General features: G+C 40.3%; 1 protein-coding gene across 2 annotated transcripts in view; it reads left to right on the forward strand.

Moving 5' to 3' along the window:
- Positions 1 to 1,488: 1,488 nt before the first annotated feature.
- Positions 1,489 to 26,273, forward strand: part of SLC35D2 (solute carrier family 35 member D2) — a 49,145-nt gene continuing 24,360 nt past the window's right edge. For both annotated transcript variants that reach the window (XM_055310835.1, XM_055310836.1), the window contains exons 1-5: positions 1,489 to 1,707; positions 12,977 to 13,010; positions 15,001 to 15,087; positions 22,439 to 22,506; positions 26,137 to 26,208. In XM_055310835.1, coding sequence (XP_055166810.1) covers positions 1,520 to 1,707; positions 12,977 to 13,010; positions 15,001 to 15,087; positions 22,439 to 22,506; positions 26,137 to 26,208 — 449 coding nt within the window. In that variant the 5' untranslated portion in view covers positions 1,489 to 1,519. The remainder of the gene's footprint in view (positions 1,708 to 12,976; positions 13,011 to 15,000; positions 15,088 to 22,438; positions 22,507 to 26,136; positions 26,209 to 26,273) is intronic.

Below are 26,273 nucleotides of genomic sequence, written 5' to 3' on the forward strand. Positions count from 1 at the left end.
AGCAAATTAAGTGCAAATATGATTAAGGCTGTTATTAAAAGTGAGTTTAATGTTAACTTGTAAAAGTGGGCTCCATACTGGGCAGAACTTGAACTCAAGACTCTTTAGATCAAGACATGAGCTGAGATCACCGAGTGACACAGGCACCCCATTTTCAATTTTAAAATGGTCTTAATGTGTGTCTGCTTTTTAAATTTTTATTATTTTTTTTAAGATTTTTATTTATTCACTCATGAGACACACAGAGAGACAGCCGGAGGGAGAAGCAGGCTCCGTGCAAGGAGCCCGATGTGGGAGTCGATCCCAGGACCCCAGGATCATGACCTGTGCCAAAGGCAGATGCTCAACCACTGAGCCACCCAGGTGCCCCTGCTTTTTTTTTTTTTTTTTTTTTTGGGTAACATGGACTCTGGTTGTTAAAAGTTCTGGTTTAATTCTTACCAGTGCTGAAAATGTTCCTGGTTGTTCCGTGCCTACAACAGAAATACAATTGAATGGCATCAATACAGTTGGCCCAAACATTTTCATTTGAAATCTTTAGCTTTTTTTCTAAAAAGCTAAAGTTTCAGATTCTTAATAGTTGAGAATGAAAATATGGGACACTTGAAAAAATGCTCCATCAGATTGGTCAGAGTAGGCAGTTCTGGGAGACTCTCCTTGGATTTGGGTGAATACAAACACTGAAGCTAGTTGCTGTTGGCTTAGGAAAGAAAGGGGCCCTGATGTTGGGAGAAGCAGCCACCCAGCACCCAGAGGCAAGAAGACTTGAGACGTTGCACCACCTTCACCCTTTCTACTCCTGTGTATTTACCGGAGAGAAAGGAACGGGTGTTCCTACAGGAACCTGGGCATTAAGGTTCATGGCAGCGCTTCGTGTCACAACCCCACGGGGGAACAGCCACTGTGACCCCATCAGCTGGGGAGTCAACTGTGTCCCAGTCAGCAGTTTAAAGAAACAACAAGGTGGGTGGTAAAGGCCTCGAAAGGGACCAGGACCGTACCTCTGAAATTCCAGAAAAGGAAACTCTAGGCCGATAACAAGTCAGAAGGAGCCGGGCGGACTCCAGCTGGGCACGGAGGCGCTGAGGGCGGTGAGGGAGACGGGGATGTGGGTAGTGTCGGGGCGCGCACGTCTCAAAACCAGCGGGGGGCTCCTAAAACCACTTCATGGCCCGTCCGTTACGCGTCAGACACTACTGGAGGAAAGGCAAACCGGGCGCTCGGACTGGAGGGGAAGCGCTGCTCCCAGCGGGGGAGCAGGAAGCCAGGTTTCTGCGGCGGGTCCGGCAGAGGAGGCGCTGAGCCCTGGGCGCGGGGGGCTCTGCGGGCGGCTCTGCGGGCGGCTCTGCGGGCGGCTCTGCGGCGCGGGGGCCCTGCGGGTCGCGCACTCGGGGCGGCCGCAGCCCTTCCTGTCTCGGACGCCCTCCCTCGGGCCGGCGGCGGGCGGGGACGGAACTGGGGCGGGGCGGGGCGGCGGGGGCGGCCTGGGCGCGGCGGCGGCGGGCTGCGACCGCAGGACATGACGACCGGCCGCCAGGCTGAGGGCGCGGACCCGGGCCCGGGCCCCGACCCCGACCCCGACCCCGACCCCGACCCGGCCTCGGCGCGGCTGCCCTCCCGGGTGGCCAGGCTGCTGTCGGCGCTCTTCTACGGGACCTGCTCCTTCCTCATCGTGCTGGTCAACAAGGCGCTGCTGACCGCCTACCGGTGAGCGGGGCGCAGGGGGCCGCGCGGGGGCCCGGGCGGGGGCGCGGCGGGTTGGCCGCCCTCGGAGCGCGGGGCCGGGGGGCGGGGGGCGGGGGCGCCGCGGCGGCCGGGCCCGGGACTCCGGAGCGGGCGTGCTGGCCGTGTGCTCCGTGCACTGAGCACGTTTCCGCGGAGGCTGGAGCCCGGACCTGCCCCCGCTGCTGAAAACCGGACCACAACCTGACAGAGTCGCTTTAGGACCAGCAAATGTGGACACGCCTCAGCACCGCGTACTACCGCGTGGCTGGCAGCCCTGCACCCTGAGGCTTTCAGATGCACCGGGGAGCTCAGACAGGTCGTCTTGATGTGGACTTTAAAGGCGAATAGTTCTTTGCGCAGACCTAGACTCGCAACAATCTGCTGAGTCCCAAGCGGATAAATTTATGTGCATTGTTTGGTCGTTTATTTTCAAATTACCAGTGTGTTCGTGGAAGACTGGGGAAAAAAACAAGTAGAAGTGCACATGATGTACTTGTTGGGATTAGCGTGCAGTAAGCCAGATTTGTGGTTCTTTGAGCCTATTTAGAAGGACTAGAAATTCCTGTTTAATTCTGCTATGCATGTAGCAGCACTGAAAGCATAGTGGATTTAGATCCGGCTGTACCACCTAATAGCTGTGCGTCTTGGGCTACACCTATAGTCAGCAGTTTCCTCAGATACAAAAGCCGGTTAATTACAACCCTGTTCATTACCTCCCAGAGCTTTGCAGGAGCTGACATAAGTGAGGACTCTTTGTAAACTATACTAGTGCTACAAGAATGTGAAATCATAATTGTATAAAGAGCCTAAAGAGACCTCAGAGAATATCTTTAGCTTTCTTATTTTATACTTGAGAAAGTTGAGACCCACATGAGCGTGGCTTGCTACACCTCCAGCAGGTGCTTACTGAGTGCCTACTATGAGCCAAGCCCATGACAGGCACCAGGGAAGCAGCTGTGATCAACACAGAGCTCCCTGCTCTGGAGATTCCATACAGAAAAGAAGTGGGTTCATAAAGAAGCAGGGTGATTTCAGGTATGTTATGAGAGTGACTGGGGTGGAGTGGTTGGCACAGGAGCATCCCAAACTGAAGGGAATGTGACAAAATGGACATGAGTTTGGTCTGCTGGAGGAACCGAATGAGCAAATGAAGAAGAAGGTAGGAGAGATGACGAGGAGGGAGGCAGGGAAGGCAGGATCAGATCTTTCATTCATTCAATATTTTTTAAGCACCTGTTAAGTGCCAGGCATTGTTCTAGGCCCGTGGGATATAAGAGTGAATAAAGCAGATCAAAATCCCAAATGTTATGGAGCAAGCATCCATCCTCCTAGAGCTTACATGGAACTTTCTAGTGAATCAGTAAATAAGCTGATAGGATTTATATTATGTCAGATGTAGTTGTGTGGTCAGGAGTAAAAAAAATAAGGCAGGAAGGGGGGTTTAGCAGAGTCTGCCATCTCAGTGTGATCAGGGAAGCCTCACTGAGGAGGTGGCATTTGAGCCAAGAGATGAGTGAGGTGAGGGAAACAGGAAAAAACATTGCAGACATGAAAGATAAGAGTGTTTGGGTGGGAATGTTATTAGGTGAGGTCCCAGGGTAATGGATTGCTAGATCCTACAGAGCCTATGAAGCCCCGTGGGAGCTCTGAGGGAGATGGGAGCCACTAGAAGGTGTTGAGCAGAGTAACATGAACTAAATCACTCTGGCTGCTGTGCTGAAGGCAGATGTTGGGGGCCAGGGTGGAAGCAGGGAAACCATGATAAATAGTTTTAATTTTAGTCTAAATGCATTTGGCAGTCCCTTGGAAGGTTTCAGTATGAGGAGTGATATGACAACTTATGTGATTAAAAAGATTTCATTGGCTGGCAGGTGGTTGGAGTACTGATGGCATTGGAATCCGGGAGAGGAGGTAGGAAGTGATTGCTGTATTCTAGATAATTCTAAGAGATGGCCTGGACTGAGGTGAAGGGTAGCAGCACATAGGCAGGAAGAGAGAGATTTAGGATATTTTTTGGCAATCCCATAGACCTACAAGATCTCTACCAGTGCGTTGCTAGCATGTTTGCTGGTGTCCAAGGAAAACACAAACACTGTCTGAAAGAAATTAGAATGAATGTATACCTAACTAAGCCTGTATCATTTAACACTTACTATGCAAGCTAATGAAAGAAAAAGAAAATTTAAAACATCTATGATAAAAACAAAACAAAACAAGAGAATGGTATTAAGAGGCTTGTTTGGGAGTGATTGGCAGTTATGTTGGATGAAGTTTGAAGGTCAGTCTCTCTTTTCTGCGCTTGAGTGGGCTGTGTGCTCTCTGGCCATGTCAGTCACTGCCTCCCAAAACATGTGTCATCTTGTTGGAAGCAGGGACCAGTAAGCACTGGTTAAGTGCTTCGAAGATGAAGGGCAGCAACCAACTGGGAAGAATTATTATTATATGAAACATCTCACGTTCTAGTCTTTCCACCTTTAAAATTTTGAGTTCTGTGATTGAATGAAGAAATGGCATTTTTGTCTCTGCAAGACAAAACTCTTTTATCCTTAGAAGTAAACATTTCACATTTCTGTAATGTAACAAGCAATTAGAGAACGCTGTTCAAATAACACTGTTCATTCTCTCCTATCAATGTGTGCCTTAGGAACACATTTTTGAGGGGAAGGTTGGGCTGATTTGGTTACAACAATAAACCATAGAAATCTGATCCAAGCATTAGCTGGAGAATAGAAGGAAGATAGAATAAGGAATAAGATAGAATAGAAGGAAGAACATTTCAGTAATTACCTAATCCACAGGGTCATAGGAATGTACCTCAAGGGATGTTTTTTCTCTTCCATTTTGAACAGATTATTTCTTTCTTAGGACAAGACTGATGGGTGGTCTTCATTATTTGTTACGCTAGACTCATGTGGTTCATTTGGAATCAGGTTCATGAGGGTTGTGAGGTGGCCTGGTTGCCACTGTGATATACTGTTCTCTGTGACATGCAAGAATTTACTGATGGTGCTTAATAAAAATATTGAGCTTAATTGTATTCAGTTTAGCAAGTATTTGCTCTCTACTTCTTTCTGCATCCCAGGACTTTGGCGATCACTTAACACAGTGGTTTCCAACCCTGCCTGGGAGTGTGAATTACTCGGAGAGGTTTTATAAAAGCTGTTGAATCGTCTGCAATGGTGGAAGCTGGAAATCCATGTTTTTTTTTTTTTTTTTTTTTTTTTTTAAATATTTTTTTTAATTTTTATTTATTTATGACAGTCACAGAGAGAGAGAGAGAGAGGCAGAGACACAGGCAGAGGGAGAAGCAGGCTCCATGCACCGGAAGCCCGACGTGGGATTCGATCCCGGGTCTCCAGGATCGCGCCCTGGGCCAAAGGCAGGCGCCAAACCGCTGCGCCACCCAGGGATCCCAAATTTTTTTTTTTTTTTAAATTATTTATTTACGATAGTCATACAGAGAGAGAGAGAGAGAAGAAGAGACACAGGCAGAGGGAGAAGCAGGCTCCATGCACCGGGAGCCTGACGTGGGATTCGATCCCGGGTCTCCAGGATCGCGCCCTGGGCCAAAGGCAGGCGCCAAACCGCTGCGCCACCCAGGGATCCCTGGAAATCCATGTTAAAGACAGAGACAGCTTGTAGTTTTCTCCTACTCTGATAGAAACCTGCCCCCTCCGGAAGGCACCCCTCCCAGCCCCTGGATGCGGCTAGGCCTCCTTGTCACCTGGGGCTGCCCAGGATGGGGTTGGGTCCTCGTGCCTCCCCACGGCTCACACTCACCTCTTCTGTGGTGTCTCCTGAGCTCTCGACACTCAGGTGACGATGGGCCCTGGTCTTCCTCTCCACCTGGACTGGCGGTGACCTTGGGGACTTCGGATCCACCGAGGGACCCTAGCAGTCGCTGCGGCCTCGCTGCCTGCGGCCACCCTGGGTCATTCGGCCTGAGCCGCCCCGGTCTGTGCAGCCAACCTTGCGGGTCCCACCCAGGCCCACCGCGGGGCTCCGGGCAGCCGCGGCCTCCCCACCACTTGCTCCGTCCTCCAGCCTGCACAGCACAGGCTGGAGGGGACCACGCGCACCTGGGGCTGCCCGGCTTCACTTTAAGATGACATCCTGGAGCTCTGCTGGCTTTCGTGCTCCCCTCTGGTTTCGGCCGCCCGAGGCTTGCTGTGCTCAGCTCCACAGTGACTCCTTGACGCTTTCTCCTCCCAGAACCTTCCCTCACCCCCAACCTCCACTCCCCTCCCGGTACTGTTGGCAAAGTGGAAGCCAGTGGGTGAGGCTGCTGTGAACACATAGGGAGCTTCTGTTCCCGGGGAAGGCTGGCCCTCTCCTCCTGCAGGTCTGTCCCCCAGCCCCTTCTGTCTTCTCTTCTCTCCACTTTGGTAGCCTCTGGCCCTTGAAGACATATTCAGATTTCTCAAGCTGAAATAACCCCTGCTTGAACCCGTATGGACCCTCATTTGTTTCTTTAGAGACTGACTTCAAAAGTTATCTTCATTTCTTCATGTTCACTCCTACAAGAATTCTTTAAAAAATTGGAGATTACGTAAATACAGAAATGTATAAAGAAGGCAAAAATAATTATCTATATTCCCACTACCTAGAATAGATGTCTTGAAATATCTACTTAAAAAAAATTGGGGATGCCTGGGTGGTTCGGTGGTTGAGCGCCTCCCTTCCACCCAGGGCTTGATCCTGGAATCCGGGGATTGAGTCCCACACTGGGCTCCCTGCATGGAGCCTGCTTCTCCCTCTGCCTTTGTCTCTGCCTCTCTGTCTCTGTGGCTCTCATGAATAAATGAATAAAATCTTTTAAAAAAATTAAAAATAAAAATGAAAAAATAAAAATTGTTTTAAACTAAGCTCTCTTCCCAATGTGGGGCCTGAACTCACGACCCCAAGATCAAGATTCATGTCATCTCCTGACAGAGCCAGCCAGGCGCCCCTCTATTTCTTTTTTTCAAGAAAAGTCATTCTGGCATGATCATTACAAAGAATTCAAACAAAATATTAAGGTGAAATAAAAAAAAATACTATGGTGATGCCTGGGTGGCTCAGTGGTTGAGCATCTGCCTTTGGCTCAGATCATGTTCCCGGGGTCCTGGGAATTGAGTCCCGCCGGCATCAGGCTCCCTGCAGGCTCCCTGAATAAAATATTTTAAAAATAAAATAAAATATTATGAAGATGTATGTATATGTATATGTATTTTTTAAAATATTTATTTATTTATTTTAGAGAGACAGAATGAGCAGGGGGAGGGGCAGAGGGAGAGAATCTCAAGCATAACTCCCCCCTGTGGGTGGAGCCTGAAGTGGGGCTCGAAGTCACAGACCTGAGATCATGACCTGAGATGAAATCAAGAGTCAGATGCTTAGCCAACTGAGCTATCAGGTGTCCCTAAATTACTTTTTTAAAGAGAGTCCATATTATAGATACCAGTCATTTACTCTTTTATTTATAAATTGTTTTCTTTAATCCAGTAAGTATTTGGAAAGAGGGGGCACTTTTAAAAATTAGTTTTAGAGAGAGCATTTAGTGATTTATCAGTTGCATATAAAACCCAGTGCTGATTAATTACATCAGGTGCCCTCCTTTTTTTTTTTTTTTAAATTTTTATTTATTTATGATAGTCACATTGAATGAGAGAGAGAGAGGGGCAGAGACACAGGCAGAGGGAGAAGCAGGCTCCATGCACCGGGAGCCCGATGTGGGATTCGATCCCGGGTCTCCAGGATCGCGCCCTGGGCCAAAGGCAGGCGCCAAACCGCTGCGCCACCCAGGGATCCCTTTTTTTTTTTTTTTTAAATTTTTATTTATTTATGATAGTCACATTGAATGAGAGAGAGAGAGAGGCAGAGACACAGGCAGAGGGAGAAGCAGGCTCCATGCACCGGGAGCCCGATGAGGTGCCCTCCTTAATGCCCATCACCCAGTTACCCCATCTCCCTCCCCTCCTCCAGCAACTGCAGTTTGTTTCCTAGAGTTCAGCATCTCTTATGGTTTGCCTCCCTCTCAATTTTCATCTTATTTTATTTTTTTCCCTTCCCCTATGTTCATCTGTTTTGTTTCTTAAATTTGACATATGAGTGGGATCATATGTGTATTTGTCTTTCTCTGACTGACTTATTTAGTTCCAGCCATTGTATTGCAAATGGCAAGGTTTCATCCTTTTTGGTGGCTAAGAAATATTCATATATGTATCTCCCACATCTTCTTTATCTGTTCATCTGTCAGTGGACATCTGAGCTCTTTCCATATTTTGGCTATTGTGGGCATTGGAAAGAGGGGCTTTTATTTAATTATTTTTTAAGGATCATCTATATGCCCCTCCAGGACTTTTTATTATGAAAAGTTTCAAGCATACAGAAAAATGGAAAGCAGAGTACAATGAACAACCATATACATATCACTGAGATGCAATAACGAACATTTTGTTTTATTTGCTTCCCCCTCCAACTGCTGAAAGTAAGTTATAAACATCATGATATTGCACTCCAAGGTTCTTTAGCATGTCTCTCCTGAAATATGGATAGTCTCCTGCATCGTATCATTTTTGCTTTTAACAATCTTTAATGATTTCCTAAAATAATATAATACCAAATATGTAATATTCCCATTTGTCCCAAGATATCTTTATGGTTGTTTTATTTATTTATTTTTAAAGATTTTATTTATTTATTCATGAGAGACAGAGAGAGAGAGAGAGAGAGAGGCAGGGACATAGGCAGAGGGAGAAGCAGGCTCCATGCAGGATGTCCCATGTGGGACTTGATCCCAAGACCCCAGGATCACTCCCTGAGGCGAAGGCAGATTCTTAACTGCTGAGCCACCCAGGCATCCCTTATGGTTGTTTTAAACATTTAAATCAAGATCCAGTCAGGCTTCATGAAATGCACAGAGTTATGTCTTTATACTTTATTTTAATCTAGAAAAGCACCTCATCCCAGTTCTTTCCCATGATACCGACTTTTTGAAAATCCTGGACCAGGTATTTTATAAAATGTCCCACATTATGGATTGTCTGAGTTATATTTTTGAAGTCTTGCTTACCTTATTTCCCAACTGAAATTTAGATCTAAGAGCTTGATTACATCCAGATTAAACTTTTTTGGCAGGGTTGCTTTATAGCTGACCCTGTGAATTCATATTCTATCATATCTGGGGCTGTCCCACTATTTGTCATGCTGGCTACATTTGAAGGCTTATTTTAGGTGGGGATTGCAAGGTAAAACTGATTTTCAAATACAGGTTTCTTTACTACAAATGTCTGTATTTCTTAAAAGATCCCTCTAAGATGAAGAGGTCATGAAAAACATTAAGAAGTTGATCTCTTGGGGCACCTGGGTGGCCCAGTGGGTTAAGTGTCTGCCTCCAGCGCAAGTCATGATCCCAGGGTCCTGGAATGGAGCCCCAGGTCAGGCTCCCCGCTCACCAGGGCTTCTGCTTGTCCCTTCCCCTCTGCCCCCCCCCACCTCGGCTCTCTCTCTCTCTCAAATAAATAAATAAATAAATAAATAAATAAATAAATAAATCTTTTTTGAAGAAGAAGAAATTGATCTTGTCATGTTTATTTTGTAAACACATTTCAATTGTAAACACGTGTCAATGGAAGACCTCTCTGCTCTGAAGGATGAAGATGTTTGCGAGTTTCTTCCTAACCCGCCCCACCTCCATATCCTGTTTTATAATGTAATGTCCTATTGTGTAATTATAATCCTACAGCTGTTTGAATCTGTTCTGTATTTAAATGGATACAGTCATCAGCAACAGCCATTTTACCACAATGTCTCCGTTCCCAAATTCATTATTTTGATTTGACTCCTGATTGGTGGAACCATTGTCTGTAGTTTTCTTATGGATTTCATGGCTGCTGCTTTACTTACAGTGAACATTACTTACATTGAACATTCTTTAACAATGTGGTTTTAGATCAGAAGATTCAGTCTGAAAAAAAAATAAAAAAAATAAAAAAAAGAAGATTCAGTCTGTTTTCCTTGTGTCAACAAATTTGCTTTTTATCTTTGAATCATTTTCTCTCTTTATTGAGTTCCTTCTCTCCCTGTATTGTATTTTCCTCTGACTCAATCTCTTTGTCTTCTGTAAGCCTTTTGTTGTTGTTGTTTTACTGTTTGTTTATGTTGCTGTCTCGTGGCCTTCTTTGATGTGGAAGGTTATATTCTCTGGGAAGCAGACTGTGAGATGCGGAGGAAGTGTATGAGGGAGAGCTCTTAGGATCACTCCTGTGGTGGAGTGAGGGCAGCAGGACTTGGCTGTTCTGCAAGCACAACAAAGCCTGATCCCAGGGGCTCTGGAGCTGGGATGGCTCAACAGACTTCTCCTGAACTGGGGTGGGGGCCCTGGCCTTTTACACCTTTGCTTAGAGCAGAGATTGGATGCAGGATGCTCACAGGGAGGATGTTTGTGATTGGCAAGGCAGCTTTCTTCAGTTGAGGATGTTCTTGGACAGCTGGAGAAGGACTGCTCAGTCCAGAGGGCTGTCTGGGTGGCACAACTGGCACACATCCCTTGCAGTTAATTTAATTCTCCTGGTGGTGCTGTCCAGACATTCGTTCTGTTTCCTTTGATAAGGTAAGTCAGTTCTTTATTCTCATCTTGCCCTATCTGAAAAGGTAATATATAGATTGAGGGGTGTGTGTGTGTGTGTGTGTGTGTGTGTGTGTGTGTGTTATTTCCCTCTATTTTAGTAGCCTGAGAGAATGACTGGGAGCCAGTGGAAGTTTAGGCAGTGAACAGGGTGTGTGTACTGCCTTGTTAAATACAGTGTGAAGTATCTAAACTACCTGATGCCATTTGTGGAAAGGTCATTTTTCCCTCACAGCTCTGCTCTGTCATCTTTGTCATATCTGTGTGTATCTGTCCTCATCTCTGTCTCATCCATTATGTCGATGCAAAATGAACAATCTTCAGAATCTCTAAGAGTAAGAGAGTTTTATTCGAGCCCAAGTTAGGACAGCTGCCTGGGAAACATGCTCTTCACAGGGAAGAAAGAGCCAGAGAATGAACAGTTTTTATAGGGTTACATATTGTTTTTACATCTTGTAAAAGCTCAAAAGATTATATATTAACATATATGCAAGAACCACAAGTTTTAACATCAAGGAATGTAGGGAGTAGCATTGATTGTTATCTTAAGGACAACATGGTTTTCCTTTAGGCCGCTCATTTGTAAAACAGGTGTACAATATATGCTTGATGGACCATAAATCGGGCTTTTGGTATAAACAAAGTTTATATATAGCTATGCTGACTTGGGAATCTAAAATAGCTTCTCTAAAAAATAAAAATAAATAAATAAATAAATAAAATAAAATAGCTTCTCTTCTATCTCAGGCCTTGAAAGATTTTTTTCTCTCATCAAATATAATAAATGCATTTATTGTAATCTTTAACTAGTCTTTTATTAGATTTGTTCCAGAGTATACTATTACTTTTTAAAGTTTTTATTTATTTGAGAGAGAGAGAATGAGCCTGAGTAGGAGAAGGTGCAGAGGGAGAGAAAGAGGGACAGGGACAAGCAGACTCTCCACTGAGCAAGGATCCCGATGCAGGACTCGATCCCAGGGTCCTGGGGTCATTATCTGTGCGGAAGTCAGACACTTAACCAACTGAGCCACTCGAGCGCCCCAACTAGGTATATGATTTTTTAAAAAATGTTTTTATTTATTTATTCATGAGAGACACAGAGTGAGAGAGAGGCAGAGACACAGGCAGAGGGAGAAGCAGGCCCCATACAGGGAGCCTGATGTGGGACTCGATCCTGGGACTCCAGGATCATGCCCTGAGCCAAAGGCAGGCACTTAACTGCTGAGCCACCCAGGCATCCCGGTATATTATTTTTAAAAAATAGCATAGACATACCTCTGAGGTCTTATGGACTTGGTTCTAAACCACCACAAAAAAGTAAGTATTGCAATAAAGTGAGTCAACTGAGTTTTTTGGTTTCCCAGTTCATATAAAAGTTAGGTTTACACTGTACTATAGTCTATTAAGTGTGGAATTGCATTATGTCTTTAAAAATAATGTATATATTAATTAAAAATACTTTATTGCTGAAATAATGCTAATCATCATCTGAGTTTTCAGTGGGTCATAATCACTGGTCACAGATCACCATCACAAGTATAATAATAATAATGAAAAAGTCTGAAATATTAGGAGCATTATCAAAATGTGACACAGATGAAGTGAGCAAATGCCATTGGAAAAATGGTGGCAATAGACTTGCTCAAGTAGGGTTACCACCAACCTACTTTGTATGGTGAAGAGTGGTATGTGCAAAGCATGATAAAGTGAAGCGCAATGAAATGAGATATGTCTGTATAATGATGAATTATCATAGAGCCCTCACCCAGTTTCAACAACCTTACTACATTTGTATCCCCCCCTCCATTCAGTCCTACCATTTCCCCCCAGATGATTTTGAAGCAGATTAAAAATATATCATCACATGCATTTCAGTATGTATTTCTTTTTTCAAAAGATTTTATTTATTTATTTATTTTAGAGAGAGACAGCTTGTGTGAGCAAGGGGTTAGGGGAAGGGCGTGGGAGGGGAAAGAATCTCAAGCAGACTCCACTCTGAGCATGGGGACTGACATGGGGCTCGATCTCACCACCCTGAGATCATGATCTGAGTCGAAATCAAGAGTTGGATGCTTAATTGACTGAGCCACCAAGGTGTCCCTCAGTATGTATTTCTAAGAGATAAGAAGGGCTCTTTCGTTTTAAAAAAATATCACCCTAATATTTTTCATACCTAAAAAAGCAAAAATAATTCCTTAATATCATAAAATGAACAGTTAAGATTATTTGATGTGTTTTTAGTGCTATTATAAAATGATCTTTTTAAAATTTTCACTTTGTTTCTTATTGGCATGTAGATATACAAATGATTTTTTCATATTTTCATCTTGTAGCCCATGACTTTGCTAAAGTTATTTATTAATTCTAATAATTTATCCGCAGATTATTTTGGCTTTCTACATACATAGTCATGTTGTTTGTTAATATCATGACAGGCAAGGGACAATAGAAAATCACCAAGTTTAGCAACAATCAGTTTTAAAAAAAAACAAATGAAAAGTCAATGAATTTTATGTTAAGTTTTAATTGTCTAAGAATGAAAAAAAAGTAATATCTTTTTAAATAACTCCTGCCATTATGTATTAAAGACTGCAAATTTTTATCAGTTGCTAAAGTTATTTGTTATTCTGTGTTTTTTTGTAGATTCCCATCACCAATTTTTCTTGGAATTGGACAGGTAAGTGAAAAAGAAAGATTAACTGCTTAGTTGTCATTATACATGATGAAATTTTAAGTGCTTTTGTTTAAGACATAAATTTGTGCTTTACAAATTTATTCAGCTGGCGGAGGGCCAGAGGATCAGGATACTTGTGGTTAAAGAGCATGAAATAATGATACACATTTTATGTCTTTCTATAATTTAGAAACAGTTGTATTTGGAAGGGGAAAAAATGAACTACTTGTTTCAACTTCCTTAATTGAATTTAATTGCTGTAAAGCAAGGAGCCAGGAGAAGGAAAGCCTACAAGACCTGGTGGATGACAAATGAATGGGTTGGAGACTGGGGTGGGATGGGCCACTGTACCCAGAGAGAAAGGGCTGGGGAGATGCAATCCCATTCACTATGCCCTTATTATCAAAACTCTGGAGGTGTTTCAGGAGAAGCAAGGCTTTTGAATTTTTACATCAAATTTGTAAATGCTGGCCACACATTCCAATTTTTACAAAACTCTCTATGGGCCAAACGAAACATATTTGCATTCTGCTTCTTGCGGTTTGTGATTTTTTTGTTCTCGAGTACAAAGACAAGGTTGGATAAGCTTTCAGACTATCCCCATTTGGCTACTTCTGAAATTTCCCATTAATATTAATTTGTGACTTGTTTACTCTCTTGATCATATGCTGGTGATTTCTAATAGGCAAGTGGTAAAAGGCACCCAAGTTATTTTTTTTTTTTTTGGTTTGGATTTGCTTTAATTTATAGGGAGAAAAATGTAAAATTATTAAAATTGTATCTGTTAGCTAAATTTTTAATTGCGAATCTTGGAAAGGATGTCATTTGTATGATTAAGCATTATTCTGGTTAAATGTTTTTGATAAGGTATTCTTTGTGACAATGTTTTAGGGAGAAAAAATATTAAGAAATGAAAATAGTTCCTTGAGGTCAAAAATATATTATCTTAGTCTTTCAATGTGAAACACATAGAAAAAAGTACTTTAAAAGATCAGTGAATATGTGATAATGTGCCCCTAGTAATCCCCAAGGCAAATAAATTCACTGGCTTGTACTCAAGGTAAAGCCTTTCTGATATGCAATTTGTGGGGAAGAGAACAGTAGACCTAATTTAAAAAGCCTGAGTTATAGAATATTTTAAGTAAGTGTTAATATATTTCTGTAAGAATTATAAAGTAAGTCATAAATAAACTAATTATAATTCAAGATGGACTCATGTTATATTTATCATAAGTATTACATTTGTAAGCTCATTAGGCTCAAGGTTTAGGATGATGATCATGTTGAAGGAATTCTTAAATTCTTGCATCATAAAATGGAGAAAATTGAGTAAGTTCTAAAATTTGCATAGGAAGATGATATTAAAATTTTTTCTTTCATAATAATAATCTGGAGTATTTCTAATATACTTGATGGACTCCAGATTAATAGGGTTTGAATGAGACATTTTCATAGTACTGGCTAGATTGAAGAGAACAATAAATCTTTTTTAAAATTGTTTTTCTCCTAATTTGTCTTCTGTATTATAGGAATATTGGACTTAACAGAAAGTGTGTTTATGTGTGGATATTTCCCCCTTTGCCCTACCCATAGATTCACTTTATGTGGGAAGGTGGCCATAGGCTTGGGACACAGGAATTATGATCCAGCATCAAGGAGTGGCCTCATGACCGTGGTCACTCTGACCAGTTTTGGGGACACCATTTCTTTATTCCTGTCACTGTTCCTTGAGCCCCTTGATATCATATGTATGTGTGTAAGTCTATTTGATCTTGTACTTTTTGCCTATAGTTCTGATGGAATTCATACATTGGCAAGAAAAACAATTTTAATATTCTAAGAAATAGTTATTATTTGGAACCTAGAGTATGGATTTTTCTGAATAATATTTTCTTTTTGATGAATGTGTTTTCTTCTGATGATGTCTTTGTACCTCAAATAGTCTTTTCAGATATTTTATTGAAGTTTCTACCTTCTACCTTTTTTTTTTTAGATGGCAGCTACCATAATGATACTATATGTGTCCAAACTCAATAAAATAATTCACTTCCCTGATTTTGACAAGAAAATTCCAGTGAAGGTATGTGATGAAGAGTAAATACAACTTTGTTGGAAGATGTGAAAATACTATAGAGTTATAAATTGATCTGAGAATACACGTCATGTTCCACACACACTGTGCTTCCTTCCTGCTTACACTGAGTAGAAACTTAATAAAGATATTCTGTTATTCATTCAGTTGTCCATTAATGTAATGTAGTAATAGTAATAGTGTGTGTTTAGCAAATGACATTAAATAAATACTTTATATCTTCTGAAAAGGAAATTGGTAAGCTTTTTTGGTTAAAAAAAAAAACCACACCAAGTAATATATATTTAGGCTTGTAGGACAGACCATTTCTGTTGGAACTATTCACTGTATCCTGATATATAAATGAATTGCTGTGATTGTGTGCTAATAAAACTTTATTTACATGGACAAAAAAATGGGTGAGATTTGGCTGGTAAGCCCTACTTTTCTGATCTTGTTAGAAGTTTTCATTTGTAGCTTGGATTGATAAGAGCTGTGAGTGGAATGAAGAATACAATTTGATATACCTAGAAATATACGAATTTTTCTGTGGAGGAACTAGAAACATAAAACCTGCCTTTCCTTCCTGGGAATGTGGAATAGAACTACCTTTTTAAAACAGTTGGTGGTTCAATAAATAGTTGCTTTAAGCCAGACATTTAATTCTTAGATCGGTCCTATAAACAGGTGGTATTGATTGGATTATGATGACATTTTTAGATTTAGGGAATTAAATCAGACTGTCACTTCCTTGAGGATGAGGACCTTGCATGGCTTCTTTACTACTGTGTCTCTAAGATCTGAAAGATGCTGGTGCTGGCATCTAAATTATTCATCACTAAATTGTTCATCAGTCTGACTAAGCACATGCATGTGGCATCAGTAATCAGGGACATCCACATAAAGAGAAAAACAAAATATTGAAGTATAATGAAAGCTATTAATCCAGTCGTAATAGGAAAAATCAGAATATTGTTGGGCTTGCTTACACTTAGTTTATGATACACTATAGTTTTTAAACATTTTAAAATTGTGAAATCCGAATCTAAATGTAGGGTAAAAAGGCATCAACATGAATGTATAGTTGAATGAATAATAACCTGTGCAGTCCTTGCCTAGGTCATGAAATGGGATCACAAAATCTTCCTTACTCATTATTCTCTTATAATATACTTTTCTTGCTTTCTTTGTAATTATTCTAATACACATTCCTGAATTATGTTTTGCTATTTTTGCATGTTCTGGAAAGAGAATACTGTTCTGAACATACTTAGGGTTGGATCTCAGAGCACATATATCAGTCAGCTAGGGCTCCCATAACAAAAACAACAGACTTGGGGGCTTAAACAACAAGAATGAGTTTTCTCACAGTTCTGGAAGCAAAAAGTCCAAGATCAAGGTGTCGGCAGGGTTGGTTTGAGGTATAAATTCTTTCTCTGGTGTTTTGATAGCTGCCTTCTTGCTATGTCTGACGTGACCTTTTATGTTTTGTGCGTGCACTCCTGGTGTCTCCTCCTCCTCCTCCTCCTCCTCCTCCTCCTCCTCTTCTTCTTCTTCTTCTTCTTCTTCTTTTTTTAAAAAGATTTATTTATTCATAGAAAGAGAGAGGCAGAGACACAGGCAGAGGGAGGAGCAGGCTCCATGCGGGGAGCCCGACATGGGACTCGATCCCGGGTCTCCAGGATCACACCCTGGGTTGCAGGCAGCGCTAAACCACTGCACCACCAGGGCTGCCCTGGTGTCTCCTCTTCTTAGGAGGACATCAGTCCTATTGGGTTGGGCCCCATCCTTATGACCTCATTTAACCTTAACTACCTCTTAAAAACCCTATCTCCAGATAATAGTCACATGGGCATTAGGGCTTCAAATATGAATTTTAAGGGGACACAACTCGGTCTAAAATGGCACTTGTGGCATGAGTTTCTCTGGAAGGTCTATTAAGAAGTGGAATGGGGGACGCCTGGGTGGCTCAGTGGTTGAGCATCTGCCTTTGGCTCAGGGAGTGATCCCAGATTCCCAGGATCGAGTCACACATCCGGGTGCCTGCATAGAGCCTTCTTCTCCCTCTGCCTGTGTCTCTGTTTCTCTCTGTGTCTCATGAATAAGTAAATAAAATCTTAAAAAAAAAAAAAAGAAGCGGAATGGTTGCAGTGGTTGAGTAGATAACGTCAACGTGTTCTCCAAAGTGGTGGTACTAGTTCACACTCCTGACAAAAGTGCGTGAAAGTCCCTGCTGCTCTGCCTTCTTGCCAATCCTTGATAGGTCAGTCATTTTATTTATTTTTTACTTTTTTGCTATTTTAATTACTATGTGTTGAAATGTCAGTCATTTTAAATTGTGCTAATCTGGTGGGATATAATGACCTCGGCTTTAATTTGCATTTTCTTGACTATTAGTGAGGTTTTTTTAATGCTCATTTTGGATATCCTTTTTTGTGAAGTATTGGTTCAAGACTTGCCCATTTTTCTGTTGGGTTGATGTCTTTTTTTCACTGATCTGTTTAGGAGTTAAAAGAAAATTTATTAATGATAATCCTCTTGTTAATTACATACAGTATTGCAAATACATTTTCTCCCTCTGGGGTGTATCTTTTTATTTTGTTTACATGTATTTATCATGTATTTCCTATCATAAGCAGTAATCCTAATTTATTTATTTATTTATTTATTTTTAAATTTTTTTTTTTAATTTTTATTTGTTTATGATAGGCACACAGTGAGAGAGAGAGAGGCAGAGGCACAGGCAGAGGGAGAAGCAGGCTCCATGCACCGGGAGCCCGACGTGGGATTCGATCCCGGGTCTCCAGGATCGCGCCCTGGGCCAAAGGCAGGCGCCAAACCACTGCGCCACCCAGGGATCCCCCTAATTTAAAATTAGTTAAATTTTCTTAGTCTTTTCCTTTATGATTAATCACTATTCTTAAGAAATCCTTCCTCAGTTTGAGGTTATGAATATATTTTCTAGATAAAAAATATGTAGTTTTTCAGAATTAGGTTTTTAATCTGTTTGCAGTTAATTTGTGTGGATGGTGTGGGGTAATGTTTCAATTTCATTTTTTTCCCCCAAATAATGGGCATTGGTATTCACATATTTTATTTCTGTGCTCTCTATGTCTTTTCATTTGTCTGTTTGGTTTTTTGCAACATTACCACACAGTATTCATTCCTATAGCTTTGTGAACAGTTTTGCTATCTACTAGAGCAAATCTTTCCTTTGTTCTTGATCCTTCAAATTTCTTTTCTTTTTTTTTTAAAAAATATTTTATTTATTTATTCATGAGAATACTCTGAGAGGAGAGAGAGAGAGAGGCAGAGACACAGGCAGAGGGAGAAGCAGGCTCCATGCAGGGAGCCTGATGTGGGACTCTATCCCAGGTCTCCAGGATCAGGCCCTGGGCTGAAGGCGGCACCAAACCGCTGAGCCACCCGGGCTGTCCGATCCTTCAAATTTCTATATGGATATTGGAAGCAGCTTGTCACGTTTCAGAAAAATAACCTTTTGGGATTTTAATTGGGATTTCATTGATGTTATAAGTCAATTTGGGACAAATTGATATTTTAAAAATATTGAATATTTCAATCTGTCAACATAGTATATGTATACCTTCTTTAATTGCCCTCAGTAAAACTTTATAATTTTCTCTGTAGAGGTCTAACATTTCTGTTAGTTTATTCCAAGGTACTTCTTCCTTTTTTTCCTTTTTTGCTCTTACATATATCTTTAAAAAAATATATTATTTGGAAAATTAGAGTGATATATTTTATAATGTATTTATATATTATTTTATATCCACAAAATTATAGAACTAATTATTGAATTAATATATCATAATTTACTTCTGGTTTCCTTTAGATTTTTTTTCTACATTCACATTCATCTGCAAAAAATGACAGTTTTGCTTCATTTTGTCCAACATTCTAACTTTTATTTCTTTTACATGCCTTAGTGTATAGTGTAGGACCCTAGGTGCAATTTTGATTGAAATGGTTATACTGACATGTTTGATTTCAAAGAGAAAGTTTTTAACATTTCACATTAAGTATGTTGTTTGCTGTAGGGTTTTTGTAGATACCTTATATGCCTGTTCCAGTTATCTTTTTTAAAAAGATTTTTTATTTGTGGGGGGTGGTGCAGAGGGAGAGGGAGAGAGAACCTCAAGCAGACTCCATGCCCAGCAGAGCCTGATGTGTATCTTGATCTCACAACTATGAGGTCACGACCTGAGCCAAAACCAAGAGTTGGATACTTAACTGACTGTAACTACCCAGGTGCCCTGTTCCAATTATCTTATGCTGCATAACTTATTGACTAAAAACAATAATCACTGTATTATTTCTCACATGTACTGTGGTTAAGGAATTAGGGACAGTTTTCAACTGGGTAGTTCTGGGTTAGGGCATCTGTATAGTTTCAGACAGACAATAGCAGAGTGGAAACAACAATGGGGGTTCTGGTTTGTGCAGCTGGAACCTGGTCCCAAATCTTTCTCTTCTTATTATCTCAGGCCTCTCTATATGTCACTCATGTAGGCTAGTTTGGGCTTCCTCACAAAATGGCAGGTTCCAGGTGGTCAAAATTCTTACATAGTACTGAATTCTACAAGGGCGAGTGTTCCAGCAAGCAGGGAAAAACTACCTTGCTTTTTGTGACCTGGCCTCAAAGATCACATAGTATCATTTCATCTGTACATTATTAGTTGAAACAGTTCCATGCAATTTTAAATGGAAGGGACCTAGATCCTACCTCTGGATGGAAGGAAGTGTCAAAGTCATGTTTTAAGACCATATGAAATGGGGAGTCCTGTTGCAGCCTTCATCTCTGATTATGGATTTGTCTATTTCTCTTGTTTTTTGTTTTGTTTTTTTTTTTCTTTTTCTTGTTTTTAAAGACTTTATTTATTTGACAGAGAGAGAATGAGCACAAGCAGGGGGAGTGGCAGGCAGAGGGAGAGGGAGAAGCAGGCTCCCCACTGAGCAGGGAGCCAGATGCCGGGCTTGATCCCAGGACCCTGGGATTATGACCTGAAACTCATGAAGGCAGATGTTTAACAGACTGAGCCACCCAGGTGCTGCTCCGTGGATTTTTTTTTTATAAGTATAGTACAGTATTGTAGATGTGTCTTCTCTTTCTTATCATTTTCTTAACATTTTCTGTAGCTTTCTTTATTGTAAGAGTATAGCATATAATACATATAACATAGAAAATACACGTTAATTGACTATGTTATTGCTAAGGCTACTGGTCAAACATAGGCTGTTAATACTTACGTTTTTGGGAAGTAATATTATACATGGATTTTCAACTGTGCAGGGGGTTGTCATCCCTAAGCCCTGCATTGTTCAAGGGTCAACTGTATATGAGGTGTACCCTTTCTGTTTGAGTTCTTTTACATTTCCCTGGAAATTACAGCAAGCATACCTAACTTACCAAAATCTAAAGTTGATTAATAAATGTGTCTTCCTTGTCAACATTTACCTCTCCTCCCAATTTATTTTGCTCTTGTCAGCAGGTACTTTAATCCTCTAGCTTTATGTAAATCTCACAGTATGTTTTTCTTTTCTTTTTTCTTTAAACCATCAATATTTGTTTATATTTATCCATGTATATTTACCCATGTATTTATTGCTTTCTTTGCTTTTTTTTTCCTTTTTGCATCTCACACTTTCCACTTTCCTCCTGATTAAAGTATACCTCCTTTAGGATGTACTTTATTAATGGTCTGATTAAATTCCCTTAGTTTTTGTTTGTTTGTTTGAAAAAGACTACAGTTTTCTTTGCTTTTGAAAGATATTGTCATTGGGGGTAGCATTCTAACTTGACAGACCTTCGAGGAGGCAGTTTTGCGGTCTTCTGGCTTCCATTGTTTCTCTCTGGGTTTCTGTTTTCACCTTAGTTTTGGCCTAGGGACTCACTATTTTCCCACATACTTTTGGAAGTTTCCCTTCATACTTTTATGAAGGCTTTGAATTATTTTATGTAACACTTTTAATTGTTTTTAGTGGGGAGATTAATACATATAATCTAGCCCATTGTTACTAAAAACTAGAAGTCAGTATTGTTTTTATTTTGAATCATATAAGGAAAGGGGGCCAACTGATTCTTTTCAATGCCTAATAACTTCTAAAGTTATAATATTCCAGGATCAGTTGTAGGCTGCTAGCCAGATTGTTGTGAATGAAGGGGAAGGTCCTGGATCTGAGGTCCTCTATGTCTTCTTTCTTGAACAAATCTCCTAATAATAACATTTTATAAATTTGGGGGGGTAGATGACACTATTTCAAAATCCTTCAAAGAGTATCTTATCTGAGTTGCATGCTTAATGTCTTTTTAGTGGAAAAAGAAATGCTAGGCTCACCTTAATAGCTATGGATTATTGTATCAGTCAAAAAGTTTTCAGTTATTGTGTGACCTAATGAAAGGATATATATATTTTTTTCGTTTTATGGAAGACTAGGTCTTACATGTCGTGTGTTTCTTCAGTATGTTTTGAACAATATTTCTCTTGATAATCAGAAGATAATTCAGGAGCTAAGAGCTCAGTTAAACCTAACTCAAATACTACTGTTAACATTGTTTAACCTTGGTAAATAGGTAATCATTATGCACCTTGAAAACAAATAAAGTAACTCCAAAGTAATGTGGCTGGTAGACACAACTTTTTTTTTTTTAATTCTTATTTATTTATGATAGTCACACAGAGAGAGAGAGAGGCAGAGACACAGGCAGAGGGAGAAGCAGGCTCCATGCACCGGGAGCCCGACGTGGGATTCGATCTCGGGTCTCCAGGATCGCTCCCTGGGCCAAAGGCAGGCACCAAACCACTGCGCCACCCAGGGATCCCAGACACAACTTTTTGAAAGGGTCACCAAGTTTGTTAATTCCAGTGAGATCTGAACCTTTGTTGTTATCCAGAAAAGTGCATAATGCATAGGTAGCAAGTTTGTCCACCTTCTCAGGGGACCTTCTGAATCTTATGCATATACTATAAATACCCATTATTAGCTGAAACAGTCCCGTGCAATTTTGTCATCTGAAACCCAGGGGTTTCCACTTGAGAGAGATGCTTATTCAGAGCCTTCCTGTAGAGAAATAGTCTGCTAAAGTTGTCAGGGTCAACATTTCTCTTTCAATGCAGCCCTACCCCACCCTGCCATGGTTATAGCTATTACTGCTCACCTAACTAATTTGGGCACATGGAGAAACTCATGATGTGTTTTAGGTTGTGAAAAATTCACAGCTGCTACAGGGGAATGGACTAGAATGATTTGCTTACTGACAGGGAGTGTCACCGTTCATACATGTGAAGGAAAATCATTTTTGGAGTCCTAATCAAATATTCTCTCTTTTTTTCCATGGAAGCTGTTTCCTTTGCCTCTTCTCTACATTGGAAATCACATAAGTGGATTATCAAGCACAAGTAAATTAAGGTAGAGTGCAGGAGAATGGTTGATGGGAGGTTCTTGGCTCATTTGTTTCCAATGGTACAAAGACCAAGTTTGACCTTGAAGGTACTGCATGGGCTACATACAGAAGACAATAATATTTAATAATTTAAGGAAATTAAATGGAGTTTTGAGTTTGATTTGCTAATGTTTTTAGGAAAGTTAAAAAGTTGATTTTTTTTTCTTTATAATCAAATCTGAACATAGAACATGAGATCTGTGGGAATCAAGACAGAGGTCTGATTTATCCAGGAGGATTTATTTATATTATATATCCAATATCCAATTCATTTCTCTGAATGGTTCTGTGCAACTGATTTCATCATGGTTTTGTAAAAGCAGGAACATTCTGTCAGATTTGGTATAGGTCAGGTTTGGTACAGAGGAAGAAAAGTGATAGATGTTATTTTTAAGTGCGTTGTATACTTCTGAAATTTGTATTTGCATGTATTGCAGGGTCCTTTGATTAACTACTTTTGTTAAAAGTCACTGTACTGTAAAAAGTGGAAATGAAAGTATAGAAAGACCAAGCCAACCATCAGAATACATGGTGCAAGATGTGTAGCCTAATTAACACAAGTGAATAATGAGAAAATGAAGTTTGTGCAAAGAGTGACAGAGATGGAGGAAAACCCTGTGAGTTTGGTGAGAGTAAAAGGGGGCAGGTATGAGGTTGAGTAGAAGGAGAAGATCGTATAAAACTGAGAACTAAAATTAGACCTGTTGTCTTTCCTCTTATGTGGAAAGAACAGGTTGTGGTTGTGGAAAACAAAATGTGAAATATTGGTTTTAGTTATACATTTTAGTTGATTTTTGATAGTTTGCAGTTTATATTTAAGAGCAGGATCTATTTTGAGTTTCTTTGGGAAAGATGTAGGCTCTATCTAGATTCTGTTTTTTTGCATGTAGCTGTCCAATTGTTTGAGCATCATTTGTTGAAAAGATCATCCTTTCTCCATTGAATTATGTTTGCTCCTCTGTCAAAGATCAGTTGACTATATTTGTGTATATTTATTTATGGGTTCTCTAATCTGTTTTGTTGCTCTATTTCATTTATTTGATGTTTCAATTCATCATATAAAGAATTCTTTTGATACTCACATTATCCCATCTCAGGCCAATGGAAGCCCCTTTGAGTTGTCTCTTATCTTCTAGAGCCCCAGTAGCTTGATTATTTCCTTGCTGTATACCACATGATGTCCCAGGCTTATTTTGGACTTTTCCTGCATTTCTCCAAGGATCCCCTGGTTATTTTTAATGTTAGAGATTATGTGGAGGCCACAATCTGGGTACTGGATATTTTGTGAAGGACCAGCCAACACAATTTCTTGATGATTAACATGTGAGGTGAAACAAAGAAAGGAGACAAAGATGACTTCATGGTTTTGGAAGAATGGGATTGCCATTGATTGGATCTATGCCTGGGAGTAGGATTGTTGGTCATATGACAGTTCTCTATTTAAATTTTTGAAGAATTGTTGAACTGTTTCCCAAAGTGGCTACACTAATTTACACCAGCAATGTAAGAAGGCTACAGCTTCTCTACATTCTTGCCAAATTTGTTGTTGTCTATCTTTTGGATTATGGCTGTTCTAGTAGTTGTGAAGTAGTACCTCATTATGATTTTGATTACATTTTTCCATTGTATTGTTTTGGCATGCTCTTGAAAAGAGCTCTTGAATTGATTATAATTGTATGGATTTATTTCTTGGTTCTAAATCCTATTCCTTTGATTATATGTCCATAATCAATAACTAGATAATACTGCTCCTTCTAGACTCTGAAGGACTTGTTAAATAGATACGTTAGTGTTGAGAGCAAATATTACGGTCTTCTTACTGATCTTAGGGGGGAAACATTCAGCTTTTCATCATTAAATATACCTTTACTTGCTTTTATTTTTTTTTAATTTTTTAAAAAGATTTTGTTTATTCATAGAGACAGAGAGAGAGAGAGAGAGAGAGGCAGAGACACAGGCAGAGGGAGAAGCAGGCATCATACAGAGAGCCCGACGTGGGACTTGATCCACGGTCTCCAGGATCACACCCTGGGCTGGCGGCGCTAAACCGCTGCACCACCAGGGCTGTCCCTTACTTGCTTTTAAAAGACATCATCTAAAAATGCTTTTTGGAATTAATTGACTTTTGGCTTGCTTTGAAAAAGGCACTTCTAACCAGTCTCATAAGACATCTTTAATTAAGTTGTGGATATAAAGTTCCTGAAAATTCATTCCTACCTGCTCTCTGGATGTGGTGTCATCGATGACATGAAACCCCTCCTCAAGTCTGGTTATGAGGAGCTGGCCACTACCCTCCTGGGTCTGGTTCTCACTTTCTTTCTTCAGGTCACCATCTACTCAGGGTCATACCTGGAAGCAGATTGAAGTGGGCTGTTCCAGCCCAAGCAGTTCGTTGACTGTGCATCGAACTATGTCTTGGAGTCTCTGGCTTTTGAGAGCCACTGGAAGGTTTTTAAGGATTTTTAAAAGACAGTGAATATAGCTTTATTACATAAAATTTTGGGGAAAAATAACCCATAATTTTATCCTATAACATACTATTTTAAATGTTGATTTCAGTCTTTTCTCTTTCTCATATGTAAACTGTCTTGTTTCAGTTGTAGACTGAAACTGTCCTCCTTGTTTTATTTAATATTCATTTTTTAAAGATTTTGTTTATTTATTCATGAGAAACAGAGAGAGAGAGAGGCAGAGACACAGGCTGAGGAAGAAGCAGGCTCCATGCAGGGAGCCCGACATGGGACTCAATCCAGATCCCGGGATCACACCCTGAGCCAAAGGCAGATGCTCAACCACTGAGCCACCCAGGTGTCCCAGTATAAAGTTTTATATTATATAGGTAACATACCATGTTCCCTCAAGTAGATGTGTCGTATTTATTTTATCATTGTTTTATGTGACTTTTAAGTTATTTTTGATGTTTTCCCCAAGACACAATTGCAGTGAACATATTTGTGCACATGATTTTTTTTTTCTTTTGTATTATTACCTTTGGTTAAGTTTCCCAAAAGAAATATTTAGGTTCAAGTTTAGCACCACTAAATGCCTGTTCATACATAGTTTCAACTTGATTTGACAAAGGGTGTGTTTGTTGGTTTACATTGCATACACTCTTTTAGAATGGGCTTTGTAATTTTAGCACAATCTTTGCGGTAGTTGAATAGCATGGTTTTTAAAAATTATTAATAAGTGAAAAAAAATTGCTATAAGTGAAAGTGGCCTGAAACTATTTTTTTAAAGATTTTATTTATTTATTCATGAGAGACACAGAGAGAAAGAGAGGCAGAGACACAGGCAGAGGGAGAAGCAGGCTCCATGCAGGGAGCCTGACATGGGACTCTATCCTGAGTTTCCAGGATCATGCTCTGGGCTGAAGGCGGCACTAAATCGCTGAGCCACCCAGGCTGCCCGGCATGAAACTATTAAATCTCCATTTCTTTTTATTATTTAATGTGATTTGCTAATAGCATATGTGAGAATTAAGGTTAATTTCTTATATTTAATTTGGAAAGTTAGTGGGCTTAATTAAAATGCAAAATATGTTTAAAAAAATACTTGGTGTCTGATGTTATTATACTTGAATCTTTTCCCAACAGCTTGCCGATGTTCACCGTGCTCAGGAAATTTACCATTCCACTCACTTTACTCCTGGAAACCATCATACTTGGGTGATTTTTGTTTTTCCTCTATTCCTCTAGTGTCCTTTCCCTTCACCCCACATTATTTTTGCATA

The sequence above is a fragment of the Nyctereutes procyonoides genome, unplaced genomic scaffold (genome assembly GCF_905146905.1).
Source record: "Nyctereutes procyonoides isolate TBG_1078 unplaced genomic scaffold, NYPRO_anot_genome, whole genome shotgun sequence".
Classification (NCBI taxonomy): Eukaryota; Metazoa; Chordata; class Mammalia; order Carnivora; family Canidae; genus Nyctereutes; species Nyctereutes procyonoides.